Source organism: Dama dama, chromosome 15 (assembly GCF_033118175.1).
Source record: "Dama dama isolate Ldn47 chromosome 15, ASM3311817v1, whole genome shotgun sequence".
NCBI lineage: Eukaryota > Metazoa > Chordata > Mammalia > Artiodactyla > Cervidae > Dama > Dama dama.
Window position 1 is genome coordinate 84,231,787 of NC_083695.1, and position 15,652 is coordinate 84,247,438.

At 40.0% G+C, this 15,652-nt stretch overlaps 1 protein-coding gene across 4 annotated transcripts in view; it reads right to left on the bottom strand.

Annotated features, from left to right (window-relative positions):
- Positions 1-8,652, bottom strand: part of FAM204A (family with sequence similarity 204 member A) — a 28,977-nt gene extending 20,325 nt beyond the window's left edge. Inside the window, exons 1-6 of one of the 4 annotated variants that reach the window (XM_061162752.1) lie at positions 8,597-8,652; positions 8,232-8,277; positions 2,257-2,495; positions 1,648-1,735; positions 1,491-1,521; positions 1,206-1,305 (exon numbers count right to left, since the gene is read on the bottom strand). In XM_061162752.1, coding sequence (XP_061018735.1) covers positions 1,206-1,305; positions 1,491-1,521; positions 1,648-1,735; positions 2,257-2,490 — 453 coding nt within the window. In that variant the 5' untranslated portion in view covers positions 2,491-2,495; positions 8,232-8,277; positions 8,597-8,652. Of the gene's footprint in view, positions 1-1,205; positions 1,306-1,490; positions 1,522-1,647; positions 1,736-2,256; positions 2,496-8,055; positions 8,212-8,231 lie in introns of those variants that run through there. The other 3 variants (XM_061162751.1, XM_061162754.1, XM_061162753.1) reach the window with 3 other exon arrangements.
- Positions 8,653-15,652: the final 7,000 nt, after the last annotated feature.

Genomic DNA, 15,652 nt, shown 5'->3' on the forward strand with positions numbered 1-15,652 from the left:
ATACAGTAGTATACAGCAATGATCCTGTCTGTATATGCAAGACACAATATCCTTGGGCTTTAACCAAGAGGCCTCTGTACCTCCATTCCAGCCCAGAGCTCAATTTCCATGCTCCTGAAGTCTGTCAACATTCCCTGAGATAAGTGTGTAAGTTACTCATTCATTCTAGCCTCTACCAAATATTAACGCCATCTATAGACTGGCAACTGCCCAAGCATGCATCTCGAGACTCAAGACTCTCCTCCAAGCTCCTGCCTCATCTTACCAGTGGTCTACTCTATTCTGCTTACTGATACCACCCATGCCCCGAAATGAACTTTGGATAGGCCTCACTCTAAATCTCCCCTTCAAAGCTTTCTCATCGTTGTTATCAATGTGGCTATTCACACCACTGCTTAAGTAAAACCCTGAATGGTTCTCTCCCATCCTCCTAATTCCAATCTCCTCACCACTTCATAAGCAATCCAGAGGCAAATACTGTCCATTCTACTTCTACAGTGTACCTCAAACCCATGCTCTCGTCTACCTTCAGCAGCACCATTCTCACTCAAGCTCCCATCATCTCATGTCTAGCTGAGTCTCTTAACTGTTCCCATCTGCTTTTGCTGCTCCAAGGTCCATCTTCGATGTAAGATGCAATCTTTTCAAACATAACTGTGATCACGTCACTCCCTTCACATAAATCCCTTGAATGGTTCTCAATTGCATCGTGACCAAAACCCAGTTCTTTACTGCGTCCTTTAAGGTCCTGCACAGTTTGCTCCCTGCCTGCCTGCTTCTCCAGTCTAATCTTTGGCCATTCATGTTCTCCTCGCTGACGCCATCCAGCCAGGCTGACCTCCTCACTGCTACTCCCATGTCCCATGACGGCCCTTCCTCCCCAGCAGGATCTTTAACCAGGTTATCACCTCTACACTAGTGGGTCTTACACAGATGGCTCCCTGCCATCCTTCAGACTTAGTGAGAAAGGCCTTCAAAGACCACTCAGCTAACGTGGGGCCTCCATATTAATTTCTTCACAATACCCTGTTTCTTTTTAAACAGTTTTAAAAAATGATTTGTAACTATGTATTTGCTAGTTTATCTAGCATCCTGCACACATTAACTTCTTCACTGAATGAATCAATGAGGAGAAATACCTTAGGCAAGACTAATTACAAACAGTTCCCACTGGCGAATAGAAAATGCAATAAAAAAGATCTTACCTTTTCAACTTTTTTCCTTTTAACAGGTGGGTCAAACCTCTCATTGACTCCAAAATACTGGGTAAGCTCCTTCCACTGGGTTTCACTTGAAGACTGTTCACTGTAAAAAGATAGACAATAACTTAGGTTTCACACAAAATGTACTCATTTTTACATTTACTGTTTTTAATTTGTTACTACAATTATATTACATCAACTACTTCTTAGGTTTCAGAGGTAATTCAACTATTTGTACAAGTTCTACAATACTGTCTAGGACAGACAGATATTTTAAATTACACCTACCTATGAGATTCTTCTTCATTCTTCAATTTACCTGAAAAGAATTCACAAAGTATCAATACCTAAACATTTGGTTATTTCAAAATGATGGTTATTAAAAACTGTTAAGTCCAACTGGTCACAATTTAACACTATTGACAATTAACCTGAATTAAAACACCTTTTCTGGAGCGTTTTCTTTTTTTCTTTTCGGATCTAGAAGCTGAGGTTTTCTGCTCAGAATGCTTTTTATGCAATTCTTGAAATTTCTACATAAAAGCAAAAAAAAAAAAAAAAGAGCAAATATGTTTTGAAGCAAAGTATACATCTGAAAAATGACATGTCAATAAAAACTATATTCTTAACTTTTATAAAAATACAAATATAATGAAAGTAGTTTAGTTCTTAAGATGCTCTATTGTCTGAGACTTTTACAACCTGAATTATCCTCATTTATTTCCAAACAAGTCAATCTGGTAATTTAGGGGTAAAAGTCAATGACTCATAGACTTTGTAACAAAGAGATTAAGACTGAAACTCCTCATGTATTGTGTTAAGCAAAGTAGTTAATCCTACTAAATGTTTTTTTTTCCTTCCTCTTTTTATGAAAAAGAAAACAAAAATGAATGCAAGTACCTGAGTGACCAATGAGTTGGCCACAGACACAGAGAGCAATAAAATCATTCAGAATCAATCTTTCCTACCCGTTACCCACCAAGAACACACACATTCTGACCCTGGCAGAGACACAGGCACAGACTTCAGTGAGAACATGTGAGAGAAAACCTACGTTCCACATATTTAAGGGAATCCCAGATGGACACTCTGCATACGCATTTATATTTGCCTCTGCTTCAGCGTCTGGTCCGTCTGGAGAAATGTCTACGGCCTCTGTCTTTTTAAAGGTCCCATCTTCTTTGCCCTCTTGTGAGTTAAGTTCAGAGCTCTCTAATGTGGTATCATCGTCAGAACTCAATTCAACATCACTTTCATTTAGGCCAGGAGGTAGCAGCCCACTCCACATCTTTTCTGCTCGAGGGGGAAAAAAAATGAATTAAGATATACAAAGTAGACATGGAAAGAATTTTAAAACCATTAAAAGATATACCAGGAATTTAATAATTATACCAATGGTTTGGAGAAAGTCCATTTATACTTTTTAAAAATTGGTATAAAGCAGGATATACCCTCCATATCAAAATAATTTAAATATTTTGCTTATATAAATTTTTTAGAAGTGTAAGATAGTTTAAGTAAGTCTGTTACAAGACACACCTACAGCTGAATGACTTAATGACAACAAAATCTTGATCCTCTAATACATGAATAATTTTGTCCAAAAAAGACAGGAAATTCAGTAAAAGCATTCATAGTTCAAGAATGTTAAAAGCCTAACAATATACACTGGAGGTAATTTAAGAATTATAACACTAATATTTCAAGCTGTAACAATTAGAGAAGAAAATAAAATTGGATTTCTCGCCTGTATTTGAACGTATAAAACTTCAGGGGACTTACTATCTATGGAGGAGGAAAACAATTACACAAAGGAAAATGTTTAAGCTGTGCAAGCAGTTTCAGAAAAGTATGGTGGTAAAAAGGATGGCCCAGTTTTACATTTTACACTGCTTGTTAAAATAATACTAAATGGAGTATAATCTTCACAAATTAACAAAAACATATAGCTTTTTAAAGTAACAATACTGTATTCGGAAAACAAGTTCAGGGTGACTTTTATCATTAGTTACACAGCCCCTTGGTAGAGAGAATCATTAACTATTGTTAAGTCTAATAAAAATAATTTTTAAAAACTGAAGTTGTAATCATTTTCTAAAATTATGATAATTGAGTACATTTCACTCTTAATCTCCATGGCACAGTCTAGTTTAGCATACACAATAAGCCAAAACTAGTTCATTTAAAAGATCCCTAGAATAGAGAAGCTGGTTGTTCTGCTCATGATTTACCATCAACTGAAGGAATAAAACGGAAGGGTGGAAATCTTTTTCGCTATCTTTCTGCCCTCTATTGTGTTAACAGAGTATAAGAAAACCACCAGCACTGTCTCTGAGACAAAGTATCATGGCATTTTGCATACTCTGAACAATGGATTCCTGATCACTTTTAAGGACCTCCTCCCAAGTCTAAAGAATCAGCTCTCACTTTTCACAGTCTGGGTCCAGTCTCATCAGCTGCTGGCTCTCTGTAAAGCATCTTCACCAAAACACTGTTTTGGTTGTTTCAGAGGAAGATTTCTAACATCTAACTACTCTAATTGTAATTCTGAGGAAGTCATTTTTAACACCTCTGACCCTGTGTTTTCATCTGTAATATGGGGCTAATTACCCTGCACACTGGGTTATTCTCAGAATGAAATGAGGTAAGCTACTTAAACACTCTACACAGTGTTCAGGAGGTTCTGGGGACTTGATCAATGACCGCTTCTTTGTGCCATTATCATTTATTTCTGTGGCCATGTACTGCATTTTTATCATTTCTATTATGGGTGGCAGCATCTATATAAGGAAGTTTTGAAATTTCTAATGTTTGAGATGAATTCATTTAGTAATTGATAAAAAGTCATTTAACTCCCTGATTTCCACAGTCTGACATGAACTTTCAATTAAAAACACTGATGTCTGGTTTTCTGAATGGAGCAATAAAATCAGAAGCAAATTACCAGGAAGACTGAACCTAAGCTTCAAGGCTTGTCTTTTGCGTAAGTTCTTCCAAAGCACTATACCTGATTTTGTATTTTGAATCTGTATTCCTTCTTTTAAAGAGGACTCAAATTACATAAATTCCAAGCCCTATAAAACCTGCTATGTGTATGCGTGCTTAGTTGCTCAGTCATGTCCAACTCTGCAACCCCACGGACTGTAGCCTATCAGGCTCCTCTGTCCATGGGACTTTTCAGGCAGTTGGACTGCCTGAAGTTCAGACTTTTCTGGAGTGGGTTGCCATTTCCTCCTCCAGGGGGATCTTCCCCACCTCTCCTTCACTGTAGGCAAAGGGATCGAACCCACCTCTCCTTCACTGTAGGCAGATTCTTTACCACTGAGCCACTGGGGAAACCTGAATCCATCCCTAAATCTGGACTGAGGATTTTAAAAGTTGGAGTGGAGGTAGTATTGAGATACTGTTAGCACAAAAGACATGACGTATAATAAGCCAATATAGAAAAACAGGTGTGGAGCTATTAATAAAAACATTTCTACTCTTCTGCGAAGCAGGAGGAAGGCTGTGATAATCTGCTGTACCATGACTTTGCCACTGGCATATAATACACCTTCAGACTCACTATCCATTTTAGGACTTACGGATGGTAACAAGTTTCAGAGTTAGCTTTCTTAGAACTAATTGGGGGTTCTATGGTTTGGAGCCACTGTTTCTTCTCCCTGTCCACAGCATCTTCTGCATATCCACTGTGTGCCGGGCACTCTTCAAGACATAGAAACAGCAGTATACAGAATGGGCAAAAATGCCCACCCTCATGGAACCAACATTCTTATACAAATGGCAAGCTTCTGTCCATCAGCAGCCAAGTACCACTCAGCCCAGACTTCAGTTGTGGCAGCTCAGATGGGCACAGTTCTTCCACTGGGCCACTGCAGTATCTTCACAGGGTAAGTCTATGCTCTGGGCACCCCAAGGGGCTTCACCTTGGGAAGCAGGGCTAGTAGCCGTGGAGAGGACACGCCTTTCTTCAGCAGCCCTTAATCATTTCTGATCACTTTTGGACTTCTTCAACTTCATATATGTTTAATAAGTTCTTGCTGATGTGGCATTAAGAACTGTCCTCAGCAGGCTATTGGCTAGTATGATAACTCCCTGTGTATGCCCATGGTGGGGGAAAAATTAAAATCATTTTTAAAAAGTGGACTCTATGTCCAAATCCATAAAAGGTAAAGATCAAATAAGACATGTTTCTGAACTTAATCCCTAAATATCTTTAAAGTGATGTGCCATTCTCCTGTGACCATAACTTACACACACACACAAATAGCAGGATAACTTGGTGGCCACTGACAAACACGGACAGTTAACTGAGCAGCCTGCAAAGTGAGGCTGCCCATCTGAGCAGCAGCTCCGACTGCAAATCAGCCAATATGGAGTGGCTGCTTTGTGACTTGTTTTGGGCTTAGATTCAAAAACATTGTCTTTCTAGTCAAAGCATACGCATGTTATTTATACATTTCCAATTGTACTACAGTACCAGTTGGTCCCATTAGGCCTCCTGTTACTTCTGTTTGGGTTGCTCTGGATTCTGATTCTCTAGTTCTTTGAAGCATCTCTCATCTCATACCTTTCAGAGTGCACTCTTTCATTTTAAAGCAGATAACCCTTTAAATGTGGGCATTACTCAGCCATTCTCAAGAAACATCACATACCAGAGACCAAGAAAGAAGTTTTTATAGTGTAGATTATAGTCAAGTCTATGTAACAGTCCATGTGTTGATATATTGACTTTCATGTTTTCAGCCTGTAAGTCAAATACTTTAATCATTCAGCCCCAAAGAAGATGTGAATCATTCAGAATCCCCCTATTCTCTGCGATTTTGAATATCAGCTTCTCCATTTCACACACTCTGTACTGCTGGAGTGAAGATTCTTCCCAATCCACAGTTATTCTACAAAGAAAAATTCTGTGTATGCTATGCAGTCCAGGGTTGACATGATTTATGATGAACAAAAACATTATGTCACATCCTAGTCTGAATGGCTGGGCTTTCTTTTGCCCTTGGAAATCAAGCACAGCTACTACTTAGCACACCTGGGCAGATGACAGTGTATCTAGAAGAATATGACACAGCTCAGCAGTTCCTCAGCTAAGTGTTTTTCAAAGTTTTATGAAGATAGTAATGGAGATTTCTAAGCTAATTTCAATACTCAAAAAGCCCAACATATTTCATTTTCCCTCAAACAATATTTAGGTTAGGAAACACCTTTAGGTTAGGAAACTTAAATTCAATGAAACATTATTGTTCACCACATTTTCATTCATCTGATTGGTAGCTAAAGGCCTGAGTTTTACTAAAAAGGAAAAAACACAAATTAAATGGGTATAGTTTAGTAGAGGCAATATTTCAAAATACAGTACCCATGGAGATATCAAATTACAATAAATGAGATTCTAGGTTATGAAAGGACTGGGAGCCAGCGGTAGAGCAGGGAAAGAGAACAGTTTTAGAAGTCAGAAGATGGGTTTCTAGTCCTGAACAACATAATTGTGGAAAAGCTACTGCTTCTTCTGGGTCTTCACCCTTAACCTAAAACATGAAGGGTTTGATCAAATCTCTGAGACGTCTAGAGGCTCTAATATGCCTTTTTATGGATCTTAATATTATGTGTGCCCAAATGCCCAGAATCACCTCATTCTTTAATGTAACACTCCATTCTCTCTCAGTCAGAACAATACTAATTAAACCCCAACACCCCAGAAGATCAGGTTTCTCTCCTAACCCAGCCACCACAGCCAAGCTTGCAAGTTTTCGGTAAGACCCTGCACTTCAGAGAAAACACCTAAAAGGTGTTCCGGAGAAAGGGAAAGAAACCCCCCTGTGACAGAAGAAACAGAACCAAAAAGAAAAACAAACCAGGTCATTGCTATAAATGGCATACAAACAATGTGACAGGCACTATTTTACCCTTAACCCTCACAATGACCCTTCCACTAGGAATTATTATCTAAACCCCTTTTACAGATGCAGTAACAGACTCATCCAGTGATTGGTGATCCACTAATCTTAGAAAAATAGAACTCTGTAACTCAAAACTCTTTAGAGTGCAGAGTTTAAGTAGTATTATATTCTTGGTGACAAAGATTTGAGAGTGGGTCTGAAGAATATCTCCAGCCTGTAATTCCATTAAAATTTGATCAAGAAGAAATTTTTTTCTCACCTTTTAAGGGCAGAAAGCTATAGAAAAATGTTATACCAAATTGAATACAGGCCTGGGTAATATAATAATATCACATTTTCTGAAGTCCAGATAACTGCTTATAATCAGAACTCAACTAAGCAGTTTATGGGTAAATGTCCCCTGACTCTCATATTCCAGACTTTCAATTCCATTTTTACTGAATGAAGTTGCCTTATTTCCAAAATTTTGTATTCAATTAGAAATAATCACAGAAAAGGGAAAATCTTGTCTGATCTGAACTTAAATCTTACAGAAATCGTAAATCACCACCTACCAGCATAAAGATCCTGTTAAATAATTTACACAATAATCAGTTTCTGTGACTGGGCATTAATTACTTAACTGAAATACTTCTAAGCATGTTATCATCACCATTAACGCAAATGCCCTGTTCACGTTTATGAAATAAATGTGCTCCGTTTTCTCAAAAAGGAACAGAAAGTGCAACCGAATCTCAGGCCTGACTTCGGAATTAAGTTACCAATCCGATTACCCAGATAAACTATTTAGCAGGACTTTGCACGTATGCATATGTCAAAGCGAGTGTCTTGTTCAGCCTAGGGCTAGAAAACACTCCCAGATAGTCAAGACCCTGCAAGAAAGATTTACAGGTAGCCAATAGTTCGAGACCCATTTTAAAACTGGATGTCTCCGTGAGAATACTTACAGGGTGGAAGACTGCAAGAGGGGTGGCTCTAGAAACGCACACCTTTCGCTGCACGGCTGAACCACCGGGAACTCTGCAGGCTCCCCTGCGGCGGGGCCACAGTCCGACGCCCAAATGGGAAGAATCCCCTCCCGGCACAGAACTAAGCACCACAGATTCTGACGTAGGATGTTTACCTTGCTGACTCTCCCATCAACTGCAGCTCGTTTCCGGGTACGGCAACTGTAAACAAGAGCGCGTTTCCCGGGTCGAAAGCCTTCTCATCCAGTTTCACTCCGGCCGGGGTGGGACGGAGAACCCCTCTCCCACCAACAGGATTGGGACTCCGCCGCGACGCCGCGTCAGAGCAAAGCGGAGGCCGGTTCGGCCGACGTTCCCACGGGCCCGGTCAAAGGCTTGGCGGGCCTGACCAAAGGCTTTACGAGCTCGGCCGAGAGGCTGTGAGGCCGCCCATGCTTGCTCCCTCGCTCCTGGCACCCGGTCTTCCCTGAACCCGTCACCTTGGAGCCCAAGAGCCAGCCTCGCGATCAGCCGTACTCACCGGTCCGGACGGTGCCGCCCGGCAGCCATTTTAAGACCTGCCAACATCGCGCCTTCTCATTGGCTCCGACATCTCGGCCAATGGGCTGGGGCCGTTCTGGCCTGGGGTCGCCATGGTAACCGGTCGCGCTAGCCTCGCCTTTTAAATAAACGAAAAAAGGGCGATTCATTTCTATTTCTTTTTTTCCACTCTGCTTTTCTCTCGCCATTTTCTCCTTTCTTCTAGACGTCTTAAAGACTTTGTTCTTTTTCCATCCCCTGCTGTACGTGGTGAGGAAAGTGCTGTCATAGACCTTAAACAGAGTTCATTCCCCAAAGACCGAGACTCGCTGCAGCAGCTCTCTAGACCCTTCTGGGAACGTTTCCATTCATTCAAACTTTCCCCCCGCTCCCTTCCTTACTTTCCCACCCCCTCCCCGTACATATTTTTTTGAGCAGGCACCGTGCCAGCCTCTGTTTAGAGCAAAATGGTCTCTACCCCTGCTCTCGTGGCGCTTAGCATCTGGTGACGGTGGCAGCTGCTACAGACCGGCCTTGGCCAAAAACTCATTGAGCTCCTTTTCCCTGGCAGCCACTGACTTAGGCTCTGAGAAGGGGGTTGGGAGGAACATAGAAAATAAGGGAAAAAGAAATAACCAAAAAAAAAAAAAAAAACTATGAGGAAAATAAAACACAGCATATGACCATGATGGGAGTGGGACTATTTTAGAAATGCTTTCATACTCTGAAATAATGTTCTGTAATAATAAAAATACGTTTCTGTTTTCTAGTGTTGTAACAATCATGTAACAAAATACATATTAACCCCTTAAGGCATTACCTGGCCCCCATTCATTTCCAGTCTTTCAGCTATTTGGTGTTACTGTCACTGACCTTGTCAATAATGCCTTTGAAGCATTCCAAAACTGTAAAAATTGTGTATGGCAGTAAATAACATATCACGATTTAGTATAAACAGATGTTGAATACTTAACTATCCACTACCTCACCCCCTCATTGGAAAAGACCCTGATGCTGGGAGGGATTGGGGGCAGGAGGAGAAGGGGACGACAGAGGATGAGATGGCTGGATGGCATCACCGACTCAATGGGCATGAGTTTGAGTAAATTCCGGGAGTTTGTGATGGACAGGGAGGCCTGGCGTGCTGCAGTTCATGGGGTTGCAAAGACTCAGACACGACTGAGCAACTGAACTGAACTGAACCTAACCCCCATTGTTTTCCAGAAGATGTGCTAGGTGTATGGAGTAGTTTTCTATGACCCCAGAATGATAGCAAAATCTGAATTGGCAAGCTTGGGTTACAAAGACCCTTTCTTACATTCACATTCTCTGATTTTAGAATAGAAGAGGGCTGAATGATTTCAGGATCTGTGTGAAACTCTCTAGGCCAAGTGCGTCCAGCCTCTCAATAGTGTTTTCCCTGTATCCAGATAGGAAAACAAATTTAGCAGTTAAAGAAAGAGTGTGTCAGAAAGTTCTGTTGTTGCTCTTACATTAAGCCTCCTAATTGCTATCTTAGTCTGCCGGGGTTGCCATAATAAAATATCACAGATTAAGTAGCTTTGTTGTTGTTATTTAGTCACTAAGTCCTGTCTGACTCTTTTGTGACCCCGTGGATTGTAGCCTGCCAGACTCCTCTGTCCATGGGATGTTCCAGGCAAGAATACTGGAGTGGATTGCCATTTCTTTCTCCAGGGGATCTTCCTGACCCAGAGATGGAACCCTCATCTCCTGCATTGGCAGGTGGATTCTTTACAACTGAGCCACCAGGGAAGCCTATATAGCTTACACAACAAAACTTTATATTTCATAGTTCTGGAGGTTGGGCCATCTAAGATGAAGGTGCTAGCAAAGTAGATTTCATTCTGATACCTCTTCTCTTGGCTTGTAGGCAGCAGTCATCTTGCTGTGTGCTCATAAAATCTCTGTGCACTGTGTAAGGAGAGGAAAAGGGACAGAAAGAGCTCTCTGGTGTTTCTTCTTAAGAGGACACTAATCCTATTGGATCAGGGCCCTACCCTTATGACCTCATTTAACCTTAATCAGTTATTTAACCACCCCATCTCCAAATACAGCCACCCTGGGTTTAGCATTTTAGTGTTTGAATTTTAGGAGTACCGGAACAATCGGTCCATAACAAATGCTGAGAGGGAAGAACTGAGACAAAGGATCGGGAGGAAGTATTGTCGGCCTGTTTAAGAACTGTCTGGATTGTTTCTATATAAATTCTATCACAGAATACTCATTATTTAGTGCATATAAATCTGGAAAGGATAAATGGGGAATATAATTATAAGTACTCCAAAGACTTACAACTACCGGATTTCATATCAAAAATTTTTGGAAAATCCTACTCCCAAAACACATAGTTTAAAATGTTCTCAATGTTAATTTAAGAATGTTCAAATATCTGATTAACTTACTCTTGTGACATTATTGAATTCCTATAATACATGTAAATAGCTCAGACATTTCTTCTGGTTTTTCAGTCTCTGAATATTATTATTTTGCCAGTTTTCTAAAGGAGCTGTCAGTCATTTGATTTATTTTAATCAATAAATTTACCTTCCCTCCAGCAAATTCCTGCTTTGGAAACCTGCCAAACCATGCATTTTGTGAATGAAATACTTGTTTTTGTGAGATTTCTATGAAATACAGAATTATTGAATTTCTTTTACTAAATCATAGTGAATGTGATTCAGCTAGAGAATTGTGCTTGAATTGTGTTGCATCTGGCACTAATTTCAAACATGTAAGTTTCACTTAAATTTTCAAACATCTTAAAAATCATAAAGCAGTTTTTCTTTGCCAAGAAATATTATAGTTTATGAATTGTTTTTCCTTATATTTAGTAATATTTATCCTAAGCATAGAGATTACAAGTCACACTCATGTTATAAAAGATTAATTGTGGAGGTCTTTTTTTGGTAGCTGCTAAATCTCTGATGAAAATTTTCCCAAATATATTGAAGTCCCTTAAATATGTCTCAGTTGAAAAAAGTGAATGCTACTTTGTTGAACGTATGATAAATGTACTTCTAGCTGAAACTGAGAAAGAGAACAGTTCTTTGCATCTGTATAAAGTGCCCTTCTTTCTGCATTGAAGAAAAATTAGGCTAATGACTTATGCAAAAGAATAGAATCAAGGCAGTTCTGAACTTTAGATATCATATGACAATTTCTCTGTCTGGATTTTTTAAACTTGCAAATTGAAGCATCTCTAGGTAATGTTAATCTTCCAAAAATATGTTGAACAAGTAACACTATGACATTAGCAACAGTTGACATTTGAGGAAAGGAAATTTCTGTAATATAGGATGTTGCCAAAGAAAAGTACTGTTTCTTTATTCATCATGCCTTACTTTTAGATTCTTCTGGTCCAACTGATTGTACATAGGAAGATAGGAGGGGAAACATTTCTGGGTGCTTGCTATTATGTAACTGCTGCTGCTAAGTCGCTTTAGTCGTGTCCGACTCTGTGTGACCCCATAGATGGCAGCCCACCAGGCTCCGCCGTCCCTGGCATTCTCCAGGCAAGAATACTGGAGTGGGTTGTCAGTTCCTTCTCCAATGCGTGGAAGTGAAAAGTGAAAATGAAGTTGCTCAGTGGTGTTCGACTCTTAGCAACCCCATATAACTAATGTCATATAAACCCAAGAGGTGGTTATTATTGTATCCATTTGACAGACAAAAGAAATTAAAGCTTCAAGAGTTTAAGAAACTGATCTAATGTCACAAATATAGTCAAGGGTCAAATCAGTTCAGTTCTGTTCAGTTCAGTCACTCAGTCGTGTCCGACTCTTTGCGACCCCATGAACCGTAGCATGCCAGGCCTCCCTGTCCATCACCAACTGCCAGAGTCTACCCAAACCCATGTCCAAGTCGGTGATGCCATCCAACCATCTCATCCTCTGTCGTCCCCTTCTCCTCCTGCCCTCAATCTTTCCCAGCATCAGGGTCTTTTCAAATGAGTCAGCTCTTCCCATGAGGTGGTCAAAGTATTGGAATTTTCAGCTTTGGCATCAGTCCTTCCAATGAACACACAGGACTGATCTCCTTTAGGATGGACTGGTTGGACCTCCTTGCAGTCCAAGGGACTCTCAAGAGTCTTCTCCAACCCCACAGTTCAAAAGCATCAATTCTTTGGCGCTCAGCTTTCTTTATAGTCCAACTCTCACATCCATATATGACTACTGGAAAAACCATAGCCTTGACTAGACGGACCTTTGTTGACAAAGTAATGTCTCTGCTTTTTAATATGCTGTCTAAGTTGGTCATAACTTTCCTTCCAAGGAGTAAGTGTCTTTCAATTTCATGGCTGCCATCACCATCTCCAATGATTTTGGAGCCCAAAAAAATAAAGTCTGACACTGTTTCCACTGTTTCCCCATCTATTTCCCATGAAGTGATGGGACCAGATGTCATGACCTTAGTTTTCTGAATGTTGAGTTTTAAGCCAACTTTTTCACTCTGCTTTTTCACTTTCATCAAGAGGTTTTTTAGTTCTTTTTTGCCTTTGCCATAAGGGTGGCGTCATCTATATATCTGAGGTTATCGATATTTCTCCCAGCAATCTTGATTCCAGCTTGTGCTTCTTCCAGCCTACCATTTCTCATGATGTACTCTGCATATAAGTTAAATAAGCAGGGGGACAGTATACAGCCTTGACATACTACTTTTCCTATTTGGAACCAGTTTGTCATTCCATGTCCAGTTCTAACTGTTGCTTCCTGACCTGCATACAGCTTTCTCAAGAGGCACAATAATAACATGCAAAACTAAGATCGGAAAGTTTCACTGGACTCTGGTGCTCCTGCTCTTTCCACTGTCACACACTGTCCCTTTTACAGTGAAGTTCCTGGTAAATCCCAACACAGTGCAGTCAATAAAGCGTAGACATCATCACTACCCAGTGGGATGTTACTAGGTGGGAACTCATGGAAAGAGAGTCTTCAGGAGCAAAATGTGTCTTCTCTCTCCGTCTTTCTTGGTAGTAGTGAGTGATCAAATCCCATCCTATTATCAAATCCCATCCTATTCAATAATTCATTGATTGCTGCATTGAAATCTATGTTACTCTCCCTTTTCCTAATACCGTCACCTTCCAAAACAGCCCATTGTCTGCTTAATCTCTCTAAATGAGGAAACACATGTAAAGCTTTTAACACTCATCTTGGAATGTAGTTAATAGTCAATAAACACTAGTTTTCTCCCTTTACCTGTAAAAACTAAGGAGTGTGTGTGTGCATGTTTGAGGGGAGGGGAAGTGAATAGGCAGAGCACAGAGGATTTTTAGGGCAGAGAAAATACTCTGTATGATACCGTAATGATACCATAAACATTTGTCCAAACTGGTAGAGTGTACCACATCAAGAGCAAACTGTAATGTAAACTATGGACTTTGGGTGATTATGATGTATCACTGTGGGTTCATCAGTGGTAACAAATGTAACATGCTGGTAGAGAATATCTGTCATGGTGTAGGGGGAGGGCGATTCATATATGGAAGAATCTCTGTATATTGCTTCAATTTTGCTGTGAATTTAAAACTGCTCTGAAAATACTATTTAAAAATCATCAGAGAATAATATTACTTGTGAAAACTACATGAAATCCAAATGTTAGTGTCCGTAAATAAAGTTCTATAGGAACACATACACAAAAAAACCAAGAATATAAATGTTAACAGATTTGCTAGATTAATCTGTTAGCATCTTTGTGGTCCTTACTTTGGACCTAATGCTTAGCATTTTGCTAAGGTTTGAAGAGAATACAAATAAAGTATGTAAACTGTCCTGTCAAGAAGTCTTTAGTGCAAGAAATGTAATGTAGTTTTAAATGGCATATTTTGTACCATAATTACTAAAATTATGAGGTCCATGATATAAGTAGAAATTACACAAGTCCCAAAGAGGACTTTTTTTGAGTGCTCTGTACAATGTGTGGGATCTTAGTTCCCCAACCAGGGATTAAACTCGGGACCCCTGCAAGGGAAGCACAGAGTCTTAACCATAGGACCGCAGGGAAGCCCCCCAGAATGGAATTTGGCATGTGCTATCTCTGTTTCTTGGAATGCCTTTCTCATTTTAGCTGTTGAGCTTCTTTTCATTCTTCAGAACCTAGATTAAAATATTATCTTCTAAGTAAAATCTATCCTGACACACAGTTCATGGCTTTCTTCTCTGTGCCTTCATAACAACTGATGCACAGCCCAGCTAGGGCTTCATCACACTGAAATGCAATCAGTTGTCATAGGTGAGTCTAACCTTGTTGGACTGTGAGCTCCTCTGAAGGCAAAGTCCTTGTCCTGGCACAAATATCCAGTAAGTGTTTGTGGAGAAGACAGATGGATGATGGAAGTGGAGATGTCAAGGCATGAGATGAAGAGAAACAGGGAAGGTGTTTAGGAACCAATGTAGAATGGCAAGAATGCTGTGGTTTAGGTCAGACATAAGAAACCAACGTGGGTCAGCTTCCTAGGGGACTTCCCTAAGGCAAACACACAATTTCTACCTTGATACAGAGGAGGGAATTAATGGATTCTGATCAAGGGAATAATTAGAAGAAGCAGGTCCTCCACAACAAGATTAATATTATAGTCTTGTGAATAAGAAAGATGGATTTGGAAGTAGGTGAGCCAACATGAAAGATGCCTAGCTAGAAGACCATCGTGGGATAAATGAGAAGCATCTGGATAAAAGTATTGGTAATGAGGATAAGAAATCTGATCATCAAGGGTAATGTTTTCCTCATTCATTCATTCCCTTTCATTCTCACTTTCATGCTTTTGTTCTTTTATTGCTCCCTACTTTCTACCCATTCTTATATTGCATTCAGTTTTATGGATTCAACACAATCTTCAAGCATCCTTTTCATTAAGAAACTCCCTTAGTCAAATCTGACTTTCAAATAACCTGCTCAAGCAAACATGTTGTATGCCACCTCTCACCTCCCTTCCACCTTCAGGACCACATCCTCAAATTATTCCAAAAAACAGCAAAACTGTTCCAGGTAAGCAATGGTTATGTGGGTAGCCTGCTTGGAGGCTGACCAACAC